Source organism: Theropithecus gelada, chromosome 18 (assembly GCF_003255815.1).
Source record: "Theropithecus gelada isolate Dixy chromosome 18, Tgel_1.0, whole genome shotgun sequence".
Taxonomy (NCBI): Eukaryota; Metazoa; Chordata; class Mammalia; order Primates; family Cercopithecidae; genus Theropithecus; species Theropithecus gelada.
Window position 1 is genome coordinate 2,638,891 of NC_037686.1, and position 14,820 is coordinate 2,653,710.

The 14,820-nt window shown below is 46.8% G+C and overlaps 1 protein-coding gene across 1 annotated transcript in view; it reads left to right on the forward strand.

The window, feature by feature from the left end:
- Positions 1 to 5,010: 5,010 nt before the first annotated feature.
- Positions 5,011 to 14,820, forward strand: part of GNAL (G protein subunit alpha L) — a 201,081-nt gene continuing 191,271 nt past the window's right edge. Inside the window, exon 1 of the mRNA XM_025364963.1 lies at positions 5,011 to 5,748. Coding sequence (XP_025220748.1) covers positions 5,397 to 5,748 — 352 coding nt within the window. The 5' untranslated portion in view covers positions 5,011 to 5,396. The remainder of the gene's footprint in view (positions 5,749 to 14,820) is intronic.

A 14,820-nucleotide genomic window follows, 5' to 3' on the forward strand; every position in this document is an offset into this window, starting at 1 on the left:
GATCACATTGGATTAGGATGAGCTCCACATCCAGTAAGACTGAACTTACAAGGACACACAGGGACAGAAGAAAGAAGGCCATGCAAAGACAAAGCAGAGATTGCAGTGATGCTGCCACAAGCCAAGAAGTGCTAGGGGCCACCAGAGGCTGAAAGAGGCCAAGAAGCTCCTCCCCTAGAGCCCTCAGAGGGAGTGTGGCCTTGCCAACACCTCGACTTTGCCTTCTGGTCTCTAGAACTGTGACATAATAAATTTCTGTTGTTTTAACCTTCTCAGCTTGTAGTAATTTCTGACCACAGCCCTAGGAAATCAATGTAGCATGTACCTTAGTAAGTTCATGGTGCTACAACATAATATCATGGACTGAGTGACTTAACAATTTATTTTACCTCAGTTCTAGAAGCTGCCAGTCCAAGATGAGAATGCCAGGTGGCTGTCCTCTGGTGGGGTCCTCTTCCTGGTGAGTAGATGGCCACCTCACTGCGCCCTCTCATGGCAGGAACAGTGTAAGCAAGCTCTCAGGTGTCTCTTCTTATAAGGGCACTTATCCCATCACGGGACCTCACCCACAGGACCTCACCTAACCCTAATTACCTCCCAAAGGCTCCATCTCCACAAACCATCACACTGGGGGTTAGGACTTCGACATATGAATTTGAGAGACACACATTCAGTCCATAACGCCATGGTATATATTTTCATTCTTTTTACTAATAACCTACTTCTTGCGTCTGTATTTAAGGTTTGTTCCTTATAAACAGCACTGAGTTGGGTCTTTTTAATCCACTCTGCCATTCTCTGGTCCTTTATTTTGGGGGGGGGGTGGCAGTTAGTCCATTTATTTTTAATTATAGTTGAATTTAAATCTGCCACTTTGATATTTGTTTCCATTTCAGTTCATTTGTTTCCCTCTGCTCCTCCTTTCTTTGGGTGTAATTGAATCTTGTTGGTATTTCAGTTGCATTTCCCTATTGGCTTTTAAGACATACTACTTTGCATTATTTTTTAGTGGTTGCTGTAGGGCTGCATTTTACCAAATGATACCTACTAACTAATGTGGCTATTTAATTTAAAATTTAAGCTAATTAAAATTATATAAAATTAAAATTTAGTTCCTTAGTCACAAAACCCACATTGCAAGTGTTCAATGAATATGTGTGACTAGCAGCTATCTTATATATGACAAAGCAGTTATAGACTATTTCTAACACTGCAAAAAGTTGTACGGGTAATTTATCACAATCGACTTACAGTTAATATACTATTTAACATAAAATATTGGAATTTTGTGAGAATATAATTCCTTTACCCCCATCTTTTGCAACATTTTCATATATTTCACATATATTTCATCTATATACATCATCAGCCCACAATACTAACATTTTTTCTTGAAGAGGAATATGATTTTTTAAGTTTAAAAGGAAAGAATACGGCCGGGTGCGGTGGCTCACGCCTGTAATCCCAGCACTGTGGGAGGCCGAGGCAGGCGGATCACGAGGTCAGGAGATCAAGACCATCCTGGCCAACATGGCGAAACCCTGTTTCTACTGAAAAATACAAAAAAATTAGCCGGGTGTGGGGGTGGGCGCCTGTAGTCCCAGCTGCTCGGGAGGCTGAGGCAGGAGAATGGCGTGAACCTGGGAGGCGGTTGATCATTGTTTTTCAGCAGTTCACCTGTGTTGTTCTAGTGCCTTTTGGCCTTTATTGTTTCTCATAAAAAGCTAACATTATTCATATGCTGTTTATCACACATAATGTCTCTTTTTTCTTTAGCTGCTTTTACAATTTTCTCTTCATATTTGGAGTTCAGCAGTTTTACTATATGTACTTAGGTCTGATTGTATTGGTCCTGCCTGTGGTTCATTGGGTTTCTTGGATTTATAAAGTCTTTTACCAAGTATCAGAAATTTGAAGCCACTATTTCTTCCAAAATTTTCTTTTTCCTCACTTGCTAAGACTCTACACTTACATTCGACCAGATTATGTTGACGAACAGGTCTCTGAAGATCTGTATGTTTTTCTTCCACTGCTTTTCTTCCATCTGTTTTTCAGATAGGACCATTTCTATCGATCTATTTTATAGTTCCTCAATTTATTCTGTCTTCAATCTGCTGTTAGGCACCTCCAGTGAATTTTTACTTTCGTTATAGTAATTTTCAATTTCAGTATTTCCATTTATTTCTCGTTATGCTTCAGTTTCTCTGCTGAGATTCTCCATTTGCTCATTTATTATGTGTATTTCTTCTTTAAAATAGGTGAACATATTTTTACTAGTTGCTTTAAAATCCTTGTCTGCTAATTGTTGCAGTTGAGTCACCTAGGCATCAATTTACATCACACTTTGTGGGTCATATTTTCCTGTTTCTGTGCATGTCTAGTGTTTTTTTGTTTGACACTGAACATTATGAATGATGTAGAGATTTTGAGTTGTTTTATTTCTCTAATGAATGATTTTTGTTATGTACTACAAAAAGTTCACTTGGCTTGACTCAGACTCCAAACAAACTCTGTCTCCCCTGAAGTGAGAAGCAACTGAAATCTTTGTTCTTTTAGGTTTTCTAGTATTTTGTCAGGCCACTGGGGTCTCCCCATCCGTCGTCGTACAGTGATCTGCCAAAGATTTGAGGAGATTCAACACAGGGATGTGTGGGGCTCACACCTCTGAAATGTCTTCCCTTCTAGGATTTCACTGCTAATGGTCTGGTTTTTCTCCCAGCTCCAAATTGTATTCTCTGACATTTCAAGCCAGAAAGTACAGCCAGCTTCATGGGCCTGTGACCTGCATATTCATACAAGGGCCACACACATGGTTTGAAGTTCTGCTATCACTGTCTTGAAATTATTAGTTTTTCAATGAGGGGCCACATTTTAACTGATGTACTTAAGTATAAAAATCCATTCGAGGCCTGACGTGGTGGCTCACACCTGTAATCCCAACACTTTGGGAGGCCAAGGTGGAAGGATCCCTTCAGCCCAGGAGTTTCAGATCAGCCTGGATGACATAGTGAAACCTCGTCTCTACTAAAAATAAAAATTAAAAAAATTAGCCAGGTCTGATGGTGCACACCTGTAATCCTGGCTATTCTGGAAGCTGAGGCAGGAGGCTTACTTGAGCCCAAGAGTTCTATATTGCAGTGAGCTATGATCATGCCACTCCATTCCAGCCTGAGTAACAGAGAGAGATCCTGTCTTTAAAAAAAAAAAAAACATAAAATATTTGTTTTCATTTTCAGCTGGTTTTAATATACAAACAAAATGTTATCCTTCTTGTATGACACTGATAACGTTTAGCTAATGAGTTATAATAGAAAAGCAATTGCTATAAGTCTCTTGGGTCTCCGTTTCTTCAAAAGCCTTTCCTGCCTCTCACACGACTCTTCCCCACCCCGATTTAAACCGGACCTTCCCTTACACTCTGAGAATCCTGGTTTTCCCCTTCATGGCATTAGCGTAATTTACAATTAACATATTTACCTGTGTTTTTATGATTGAGTATATTTCTATCTCACTAGTCTATAAACTCCATGAGGACCCATGTCTGCCTCACTCAGCACCAACAAGGATGCCTAGCATACTGCAGGCACTTAATTAAATGGACAAATGGACAGATGGATGAGTGAATGAATAGTGAAAATGACAATGATATTTAGTAACTTTTTCTATTTTCCCAAGTTAGATTTTCTATAATCCTTTCTTTTGCTCACATATCTAAAAGTATGCCATAATTTTAGCAAAATTTGGGGAACAATGTTAGGTCAAAAGCAGTACATGTATGCACATTTGTTATTAGCAGGACCCCCAAAAGAAATGTGAATGCCAGATCTCCAACTTCTTGATTTAAAAATGTAATCCAGGCCTGGCGCAGTGGCTCACGCCTGTAATCCCAGCACTTTGGGAGGCGAGGTGGGTGGATCCCTTGAGGTCAGGACTTCGAGACCAGCCTGGCCAACACGGTGAAATCGTCTCTACTAAAAATGCCCAGGAAAAAAAAAAGAAAGAAAGAAAAAGAAAAATTAGCTGCGAGTGGTGGTGGGCGCCTGTAGTCCCAGTTACTTAGGAGGCTGAGGCAGTAGAACCACTGGAACCGGGGGAGGTGGAGGTTGCAGTGAGCCGTGATCTCACCACTGCACTCCAGCCTGGGCGACAGAGCCAGATTGTCTCAAAAAGAAAAAAAGTAATCCAATGTAGTATTTACATCTAGTGCCAACGGGTGCAGTGCATACTGCGCTGCATGCTACGTTTCATTAAACAGCCTAATCTGGTGTGTTAATGAGAGATGTATTTAACTATCAGTTATAATATTCCATGTCATTTTCCCGGAAATCAAGGAACACATCTTACAGCAGGTTATTCACAAGCTATATTGAAATGTTCACCTGTTGAAGAAGCTCTACAAGATGCTGTGCATTCAGTGGGAAATAACCGGAGACATGGGACCTCTGGCGGGCTTGTTTCTCAGCGTCATGGAGAGAGCGCACCCAGTCTGAAGGCGCATCTGCTCCTCTCTGCGCTATATTGTGGATTAAGAAAATACAGTGTACAATCTCATATTCTCATTTCAGCAAATATAAATAGTACATGGCAATTATATGTGCTCGGTTTTCATTTTTAAGGGTGGAAATTGTTGAAAATGGTGTCGTGGACCAGACTCCAGAATTGGAGATTTTGTAGAGGTCAAAGGTATAGTAGTATTAAAGTAGGGATAAAGAGTGTGCGGGCATGTGTGTAAGATAATGAGCAGAAAAGGGAGTGGCAAGGTGCAGAGATCTCTGCAAGCAATGGATTGGGGAAACTGAAGGCTTTAAAGCCACGGTCTCTATCCCTGCACCCAGCTTTCCGTCCTCAGTTACTATGACCCAAGATCAAAGCCACCCTGGTTTTCTAATTGCCGCAACTGCGGCTCCAGGTGCTGACTGCACAGCCACTGCGGTACTGTCCGCAGCTGCGCGCCGGGCTCAGTCGGCATTATTTACGGTACAGAATACTCGCCCGCGCGGCGGTATTTACGGTAACGAAAGCCAGCTGTATTTACGGTAGCGAGGGCTGGACCGGCGGCGGCATTTACGGTAACGGGGCCGGGCTCGCTGAGGCCCGTCGGCTTGGCCCGCTCTGGGCGTTATCAAGTGCTCTCCAGCCAAGGCGGCCGCCACCCCCTGCACCCAGCGGAAAATGCAAAATGGCCCTCTGGGGCAGTGAGGGGCCGTGGCCCTCGGCCCGGGCCTGCCGCACCCCCTTCCCGCAGCTGGCGGCCGGCAGCGCTGAACAGGGTCCGGGTGTAGCCCCCTCTCGCCCCTCCGCAGGAGCGCCGGCCTGAACTGGGCGCGGGAACCAGGCCGCCCTCGGCGCCCAGCCCGCCCTAGTCCCGCGCGCCGCCTCCGCCGTGCCGCGCCCACATGGGTCTGTGCTACAGTCTGCGGCCGCTGCTTTTCGGGGGCCCAGGGGACGACCCCTGCGCGGCCTCGGAGCCCCCGGTGCAGGACACGCAGCCCGCCCCGGCCCCGGCCCCAGTCCGGGCGGCCGCAAGGGACACGGCTCGGACCTCGCTCCCTCGGGGCGGCGGCGGGAGCCCGGCATGCGCTCGGCCCAAAGCAGACAAGCCGAAGGAGAAGCGGCAGCGCACCGAGCAGCTGAGCGCCGAGGAGCGCGAGGCGGCCAAGGAGGCGAGGAAAGTGAGCCGGGGCATCGACCGCATGCTGCGCGAGCAGAAGCGCGACCTGCAGCAGACGCACCGGCTCCTGCTGCTCGGTAGGTCCCGGCCGCGCGGTCGGCTGCCGCCCCGGGGACAGCGCGCCGGGCCCGCGGGGTTGGTGGGCGCCGGGGAGCGGCGGCGGGAGGGGCTCCTGAATCCCGGGACTGGACCCGGACGGGCGGCGGGCGCGGACCGGCTGCGGAGCGTTTGAACTGTGGGGGGAATGGCTCCCCTGACCTGGCCGGGAGGACGCTACGGGCCGGTTCTGCCGCTCCCAGTGCCTTGAGCTTTTCCTGCCGCTCGTTCGCTCGCTCTCATTACTGAGCCTCTCTGGGAAGTCTCGCCCTCGACTGAGCGCCTTCCGCAGGGTCTGATCCCCGGGGATGTCTACCCTGGCCTCTCACTTCCTGCTGCACGCGGAGGCTGGCGGTCTGTTTTCAGAACACAGATGAAAGGAGATGGATAAGGCCTTTTAGCTTGACCGCAAAGCTTTTATTCCAAGCACAGTGTTGTGGGTGGGTGTGGCCTGCTGCCTTTTGAGAAAGAACTTGAGCTGCACTTGGGTTTTACTGTGGAGGAAGATCAACCCCGGCTCTGGGAGGTTTGCTCCGCTGGAGAACCAGCGGCACGAGGGGGTGGCGGCCCCGGCGTGCTCTCTGTGTAACCGCGTGCAGGAGGCGGGCGCCGAATCCCGGCGTTTTCCGGGAACCAGATGCTTGCTCTCCTAGTAGTATTTTTCAGAGCTTACCTGTAGCAAGTACGTGTGCTCCTACAACAATCAGAAAACATGGTTCTATGCACTCTACCGTAGAATGAAAAAAAAAAAAAAAATCACGATTTCCTGATACTACTTGTTGCCTTTTAAATTTTAAGACGAAATAATAATAATTGGGCTTTGGATCGCAATTTTGTGAGATGTAAGGAAGAATAGTCGTTCAGGTCTGTGGTCTCTGCTATACATGGGAGGAAGGAGCTATTCCATGATTTTAGCAAGATGCCTGCTTATAAATGAAGGCAACTTTCATTTAAGATCTAGAAGACAATAAATACTGAGTTTGAGAGGACTTGTCCACTGCACTGCAAGAATGAATAATTTAAAACAACATAAACCTAGCTGTTGTATCCTGGTGAATGAAATATCTAATTTTTAAAGCAAAGGGAAATGTTTTTGAAGAAACAACAAAAACCAGTAAATACGCAGGTTATCTCAAACAGCGACGTGGGCTGAGCAGTAGCAGAGCTGCCCCCTCCAGTGCTCACCTGCAGAATATCGCAGAGCACACGTTTCCAGAGGTCTGAGGATACAGAAGTGTAACTTTAGAATTTCATATCTTGTTAAACCGTTGTTGGTGTGTGAGGGTAAAATAAATCTTTGGATATGCAAGTATTCAAAGTATAGTCTCATCCACATATATTTCTGGAAGGAAACTTAAAAAAAAATAGAGACAGCGGCAGCTCATGCCTGTATCCCAGCACTTTAAGAGGCTGAGGCTGGCGGATCACTTGATCTCGGGAGTTCAAGACCAGCCTGGGTAACATGCTAAAACCCCGTCTCTACAAAAAATACAAAAATTAGCTGGGTGGTACGCTGGAGACCCTGTCTCCAAAATAAATAAATGAATGAATAAAAATAAATAAATAAATTGAGACAAGTCTCACTATGTTGGCCAGGCTGATCTCAAACTCCTGGTCTCAAGTGATCCACCCACGTCAGCATCCTAAAGTGCTGAGATTACAGGCATGAGCCACCATGCTTGGCCTGGAAAGACGTTAATTGGAAATTACTTCAGCCAAAATTTTTTAAATGCATCAAATTAAAATAATTCAAAAACGGGAGAATTTTTTTAAAGGGGAGAGAGAATCGTCATCTCAAGAAACTAACAAAAAACAAGAAGACAAATAGGATCAGGAGTTGTGACAACCCAACGTTGTTTTGATGTGATTATACAGTTGAACATAGTTTAAAAATAATAAAATGATATGGAAAGCAGAAAATGCTTTCTATATAATAAAAATTATTAGACTATGAATCTGTGAAAAACATGGGATGAGATATGATCTGAAGAATAGAATGGTGAGCTCTAAAGAGTCAGCTTCTTGTAACACATTTGAAAGTACGCTTAGAAGACATCATCTCATAGCCTCATAGAGTTTATATATCAGCATCATAGCTAAAGTGACATAAAATCAAATGACTCACTTTTCAGGGAGAGTGTATTGTATCCTCCACCAATGATATCTACACTAAAACACATACTGTTACATGGGGTTGACATTGTTTATCCGATTTTATATAGATTTGAGTTAAACACACAAAGGTTCTTGATTTTATTAGGCTTTAAAATGGATTTAGCTGGAAAATTTTGAGTCAGAAACATGACTTATTGACCATTAATATCCTCGGATAATTGCTTCTGCTGCCATTGTGTGTAACAGCCATTTATTCTTGCTCACTGACCGCATTCATTTGTTTATTCTGGAAATGTGCACCGAAAGCTGGGCATTGGGTTCAGAGACCTCAGACCCAGGGAAGGTGCACTCACTCCAGCAGTGTCCTTTTTTTTTTTTTTTTTTTTTTTTTTTTTTTAAAATCCCAGCACTTTAGGATGCTGAGGTGGGCAGATCACTTGAGGCGAGGAGTTCAAGACCAGCCTGGGCGACATAGTGAGACTATGTCTCTATTTTTTTTTTTTTTTTTTTTTGAGACAGGATCTCACTTTGTCACCCACTCAGGAGTGCAGTAGTGTGACCATGGCTCACTGTAGCCTGGACCTCCCCAGCTCAAGCAGTCCTCCTGCCTCAGCCCCACAAACAGCTGGGACTACAGGTACACGCTACCACGGCTGACTAACTTTTGTATTTTATGTAGAGATGGGTTTTTACCATGTTACCCAGGATGGTCTTGGACTCCTGAGATCCAGTGATCCACCCATCTTGGCCCACAGTGCTGGGATTACAGGTGTGAGCCATTGTGGCCAGTCAGGTGCCCTTTGTCACTCCATGCCTGCTAGTTTGAGGTGAGTCCCGTCTCCCATCATGATGAGTCCTCGAGGAGACCTTCCCAGAGTCCTCAAGGGGAAATAAAGGTTTAACTCCCGGTGTCCTGTGAATTATTTGTGCTCCTGTCATAGAGCACTTGGGTACATCTCTCCATGGGTGTCTTAGTACTCTGTCTCCCTCGTGGGGTCGATCCTGATGACTCAGCTTTCTTTCCTGCACAGGATGTAGCACCCCACATAATCCTCTGGCAACAACACAAGAATCTGGGAGCCACTGTGACTATGAGGAGATATGGTCCCATTTTAATTTTTAGGTGGAGCATGGTTGAAGCATGCCATGGCTGGATTTTAAGCAGGTGCAGAGGTAGGATGGAACTTTCCAGTTAGAAGGCAGTGGTCAAGATAAGGAATCATGGGGTCCAAACTAGAGCAGTGTGGTATAGTAGGAGTGGGGAGCTCATGGGCTTGGGGAGCAGGTCAGATGACTGGGTGTAGAAGGCAGGCAATGAGAAGAATTCTCAGATAACTCTCATGCTCTTGAGCATGAGGAATGTGTTAGTCAGCTTGCTCACCTACCAAAATACAACAGGCTGAGTGACCAAAAACAGACATTTTCTCACAATTCTGGAGGTTGGAAGTCTAAGATCAAGGTGCCAGCAGGGTTGGTTTCTGGTGAGGGCTGTGTTCCTGGCTTGCAAACGGCCACCTTCTCACAGTATCCTCACATGGCCTTTCCTCTGTGTGCACACAAAAAGAGGGAGAGATCTCGGCTGTCTCTTCCTGTGCTTATGAGGACACTGTGGGATTAGGGCCCCACCTTTATGGCCTCATCTTACCTTAATTACCTACTTAAAGGCCCTATGTCCAAATACAGTCATATTGGGGGTTAGGGCTTCAACATATGAATTCAGGGGGATGGGAAGCATAATTCAATCCATAACAAGGGCTAAGACAGGGAGTGCGTGCCCTGTCTAAAAGGGACAGCTGCATCCTAGCTTCATCCACTGTTGCCTTGTGAGAACACAGGCCCAAAGTTGCCAGGTTTTCAGAATTTCTGAAACCTACCTATTTTTAAGCATTTGCTCAAATTAATAAAAGGTAATCTACATGGCTAACAGAGTCACGGGCTGCTGGCTCTTACCCCTGATCTGACCTAGGTCACACAGACTTTTCTGCAGGCTGTGCACTAGGCTTTAGAGGCTCACTCACATGAGAGACCATTGGCAGAGGCCCTGGGTCTACACCAATGAAAAGCATACTTGATGTGAATTGGTATGAATCAAAATATTTAATGTATGTAAATTCACGTAATGAGATCACACATCCTAGCAAATCGCATCTAGCCCCAGGTGCACACAGCCCTCTGTGACTGAGCCAGGATCAAGCCCAGGCAGGCTGACTCCGCCAAACAACATTAGCCAGTGGCTGTGAGGCCAGATGGAGGCAGCTGCAACAGTCCAGTCAAGAGATGTGAGGAGGCCAGGCGCGGTGTCGCACGCCTATAATCCCAGCGCTTTGGGAGACTGAGGTGGGCGGGTCACCTGAGGTCAGGAGTTGGAGACCAGCCTGGCCAACATGGTGAAACCCCATCTCTACTAAAAATACAAAAATTAAGGCCGGGCACGGTGGCTCATGCCTGTAATCCCAGCACTTTGGGAGGCTGAGGCGGGCAGATCACGAGGTCAGGAGATCGCGACCGTGGTGAAACCCTGTCTCTACTGAAAATACGAAAACTTAGCCACACACGGTGGCAGGCGCCTGTAGTCCCAGCTACTTGGGAGGCTGAGGCAGGAGAATGGCGTGAACCTGGGAGGCGGAGCTTGCAGTGAGCTGAGATCGCACCACTGCTCTCCAGCCTGGATGACGACACAAGGAGACTCAGTCTCAAAAAAAAAAAAAAAAACAAAAAAACAACTAGCTGGTTACCAGCTAACTTTTAATTAGCTGGTGGTGGGTGCCTGTAATCCCAGCTTCTCAGGAGGCTAAGGTGGGAGTATCACTTGAATCCGAGAGGTAGAGGTTGCAGTGGGTTGAGATCGTGCCATTGCACTCCAGCCTGGGGGACAGAGCAAGACTCAGTCTCAGGAAAAAAAAAAAAAAAGAGATGTGAGGAGGCGACCTCATTCAGATGCAGTGATGGTGACAGGAAGGGGCAGGCGTGTCTGTGGGTGTGGGTAAAATGGAGTCCCGGGAACCTGGTGACTGATGAGATGGAGGGAAAGAAGAACATCTGGTGAAGAAATGTCACTGAACCCTTCAGTGAAATGGCAAGGACATTCTCCAAGTAAGGAATTTAAGAGGAAGAGTCAGTTGGAGGGAGACGAGAACAGTGAGCTCCACTCTAGATGTGTTGAGACTGAAGGGCCTTGGGTGTCCAGTGGGCAGTGGCTGGAGAGCAGCTGGGCATTTGCCGTGGGTCTCAGAAAGGCTGCAGAGCCAGAGATGGATGTGTCGCCCAGAGTCATTAGTGCATTGGCCAGGTTGGACTTGTCACCTGGGGACCACATGCTACCCGGAGAAGACATGCCACCCAGGGAGAACGTGCAGAGTGAGAAGGGAAGGGAGGAGGAGGGCCCAGGATAGGAGGCCATGGGACTCCAGCCTTTCAAAAAGGGCTGGAGGAAGAAGAGTGTGAAGAATGATAGAGGGCTGGGAGCAGCCAAGAAAGGAAGAGGCTTCGGGAGCAAGGCAGTGGCCAGCAGTGTCCGTTGGGAGCTCAGGGATAAAGACGGCTGAGGCCGGGTACAGTGGCTCATGCCTGTAATCCCAGCACTTTGGGAGGCCGAGGTGGGTGGATTACAAGGCCAAGAGATCAAGACCATCCTGGCCAATGTGGTAAAACCCCGTCTCTACTAAAAATGCAAAAATTAGCTGGGTGTGGTGGTGCATTCCTGTGATCCCAGCTACTTGGGAGGCTGAGGCAGGAGAATCGCTTGAACCCGGGAGGCAGAGGTTGCAGTGAGCCAAGATCGCACCACTACATGCCAGCCTGGGCGACAGAATGAGACTCCGTCTCAAAAAAAAAAAAAAAAGGGCTGAGAAGGAATCCACTGGGTGTGCAGGTTCATGGCCTGGCGGGTACAGGAGGCTTCAGACTGGAAGGGACAGGAAGACACTGAAGCCGTGGTGGTGGCTCTCTTGGGAGGACTTTGCTGCTGGAGGACAGAACAGATGTGCCCACTCCTGCACCCTGTGCCATCCAGGAAACTGCTGGGAAGATGACGGATGAGACTGGAATGGTGGGTGCTCCTGGGGATGAAGAGAAGAGGGCAGGAGATGAACTGTCCATCTTTGTTTGGTCAGCTTGCATCCACTTTCTAAACACTCAGGTGCCTGAACTCAACCTCAGCTCCTCCAGCACAAGTGACTTTCCCTGTTGACTCATGTGTCATTTAGAGGGAAATTCTTTAATGGCAAGCAGGTTTTTCAGTTGAGTTGAGACCAAGAGACCTAGCTAATTCAGATATCTAGCTAATTTAATTAGTCTATGAAAAGTTTCCAAAGATTAGCATTTTCAAAGATAAGACCTAACTCAAAGGGCCTAAAATCAACTCGTGATATTGAAAGTAATAATCAGAAGATCTCCAAAACCCCACTGCATAAATCTGAATAAGGAGCCCGAGATGATTATTTCACACCTCGCAGCACCCAGGATAATTTACTTTGAGTCTACATTTATTCATTTATTTTTAATTTTATTTATTTATTTTGAGACAGAGTCTCTCTCTGTTGCCCAGGCTGGAGTGCAGTGGTGCCATCTTGGCTCACGGCAACCTCTGCCTCCTAGGTTCAAGCGATTCTCTTGCCTCAGCCTCCTAAGTAGCTGGGACCACAGGCGCCCACCACTACACCCGGTTAATTTTTTTTTTTTTTTTAATTTTTAGTAGAGACGGGGTTTTACCATGTTGGACAGGCTGGTCTCAAACTCCTGACCTCTGGTGATCTGCCTCTCTCAGCCTCCCAAAGTGCTGGGATTATAGGCATGAGCTACCGTGCCCAGCTGGGTCTAAATTTATTAATACTTAGTTGTTGGGTTTTGGTTTTTTGTTTTTTTTTTGTTTTGTTTTTTGTTTTGGTTGGCTTTAAGCTGAAACCAACTCTTACTGAAAAACAGAAAATTACCTTCTATCAGCTAAAGCAGTGACTCTAAGTGTGTTTAGGGCCAAGTGAAAACTGTTCCCTGTTGTTTGAGAATTCCCTTGCTAGACATGGACAGACAGCGCACAGAGGACTTTTAGGGCAGGGAAACTACTCTGTATGATACCATAAGAGTGGACAGTGTCACCACACACTTGTCCAACCCACAGCATGTACAACGCCAAGAGGGAACCCTAGTGCACCCCTTCCAGCCCTGTGGGCTCTGGGTGACAGTGTCGTGTCCGGGTAGCTTCACAGGTTGCAGGCCTCTGTGAGGGATGTTGCTGGTGGGGAGGCTGTGCCTGTGGGGGCAGGGAGTACATGGCAGCTGTACTCTGTACCATCCTCTCAATTTTGCTGTGAGCCTAAAACTGCTCTAAATAATAGGCTTTTTGTTTTAGTCACTTACTAAGAAAAGAAGTCAGTGAAGGATTTTGTCCTTGAATTAGGATCCCAAGAGGAGGAGCTGGTGGAGAAGAGGACACCACAGTGGCCATAGCAGAAGGGTCTAGGGTTCTTCTAATGAGCCCATTTAGGGGCCATAAGCTGACGGTCCTACTCTTAAAAAGCCCAGGCCAGTTAACCGCAGCAGGAAAGATAGCAGCCCATTATTGAAAGCTGTGGTTTATGAATAAAAAAGCATCATTTAAAGGCTTTTCCAGCTGCAGCTCTGGGGTTAAATTATTCTCAGCAAATAAAGTCCTCTAGACAAGCACTGAAGTGTCAGCACCTGACGGGAGGGGCACACACACACAGCCCCTGCGGGCCGCTTGGCTTGGCCCTGTGTCCCATCCTGTAAAGCTGCCCTAGCTCTGCCTCATCAGGAGGACTCGGAGGACTGTTGCCCAGCTGTTATCAGGTGTTACACCAGATGCCACTGAAGGCACGAGTTAGGGAAGCCACCATCGAAATGTTCAAGGGTTAGACAGCTCTTTTCAACCCTTGCCGACGTTATTTCCTCTGCCGGTCTGGGAAAATGTTCTTTAATGAGAGGCAGGTCAACCTGCCGAGTGACGGAGGATCGAGGAAGACAGTAAGCACACTGTGGCATCTGCTTTATCTCATCCTAGCAGAAGAGCCTTGGAGAAGGTGTAGGTTGCGTCACTGTGCTTTGGATTAATGCTCACTTGGTGTGTTCTTCTGCAGTTGAAAGTGAATTTTCCTTCTGAGGACATGAACTCCTCCCAGGAAAAGCAGGAGAAGAGAGTATTTTGACATAAACAGAAAAATAAGGTGCAGTGACACCCATACTTTGAGTCACAAGGGAAAAGTCATTTTATTCATTGAATCCTTTATATTACTCACCAACTGCAAACATCTGCATCTCTCAAGAACCTGCGGTGTGCCGGGTGCTTCTCTGGGTGACGTGGAGATTCCACAAGGCAGAGAACACAGCCTCAGCCCTGGAAAAGTTCACTGTGTTGTTGAAGAGAAAGGACAAGAACCTAAGAGAAAAATACCAGTCAGAGCCTGCACGTGCTCAGAGATAAATGGCAGCAGTGTGGGTCAAGAACATGATTCCAGGGATGCCCGTGGAACTTCTCAGTAACATGATGGGCATCCCCCTTCCTTAGGATATGTTATGAGTGGGGAGGTGCAGGAGAGGTAGGAACTTGATTGTCTAATGTTGGTGTTTGCACACAAAAAAATGCATAATGCTGGCCATGCGCCATGGCTCATGCCTGTAATCCTAACACTTTGAGAGGCCGAGGCAGGCGGATTGCTTGAGGTCAGGAGTTCAAGACTAGCCTGGCCAACATGGTGAAACCTCGTCTCTACTAAAAATACAAAAATTAGCCAGACATGGTGGCGGGTACCTGTAATCCCAGCTACTCGGGAGGCTGAGACAGGAGGTTGCAATGAGCCAGAGTGCTCCATTGCACTCCAGCCTGGGGAACAGAGCAAGAACCACAAAAAAAAAATGCTGTTATTGATCCTAGGTGCAAACTATGAGCAGAAGCAGCTGTGAAATCTGCTCCAAGTTTGCACCTA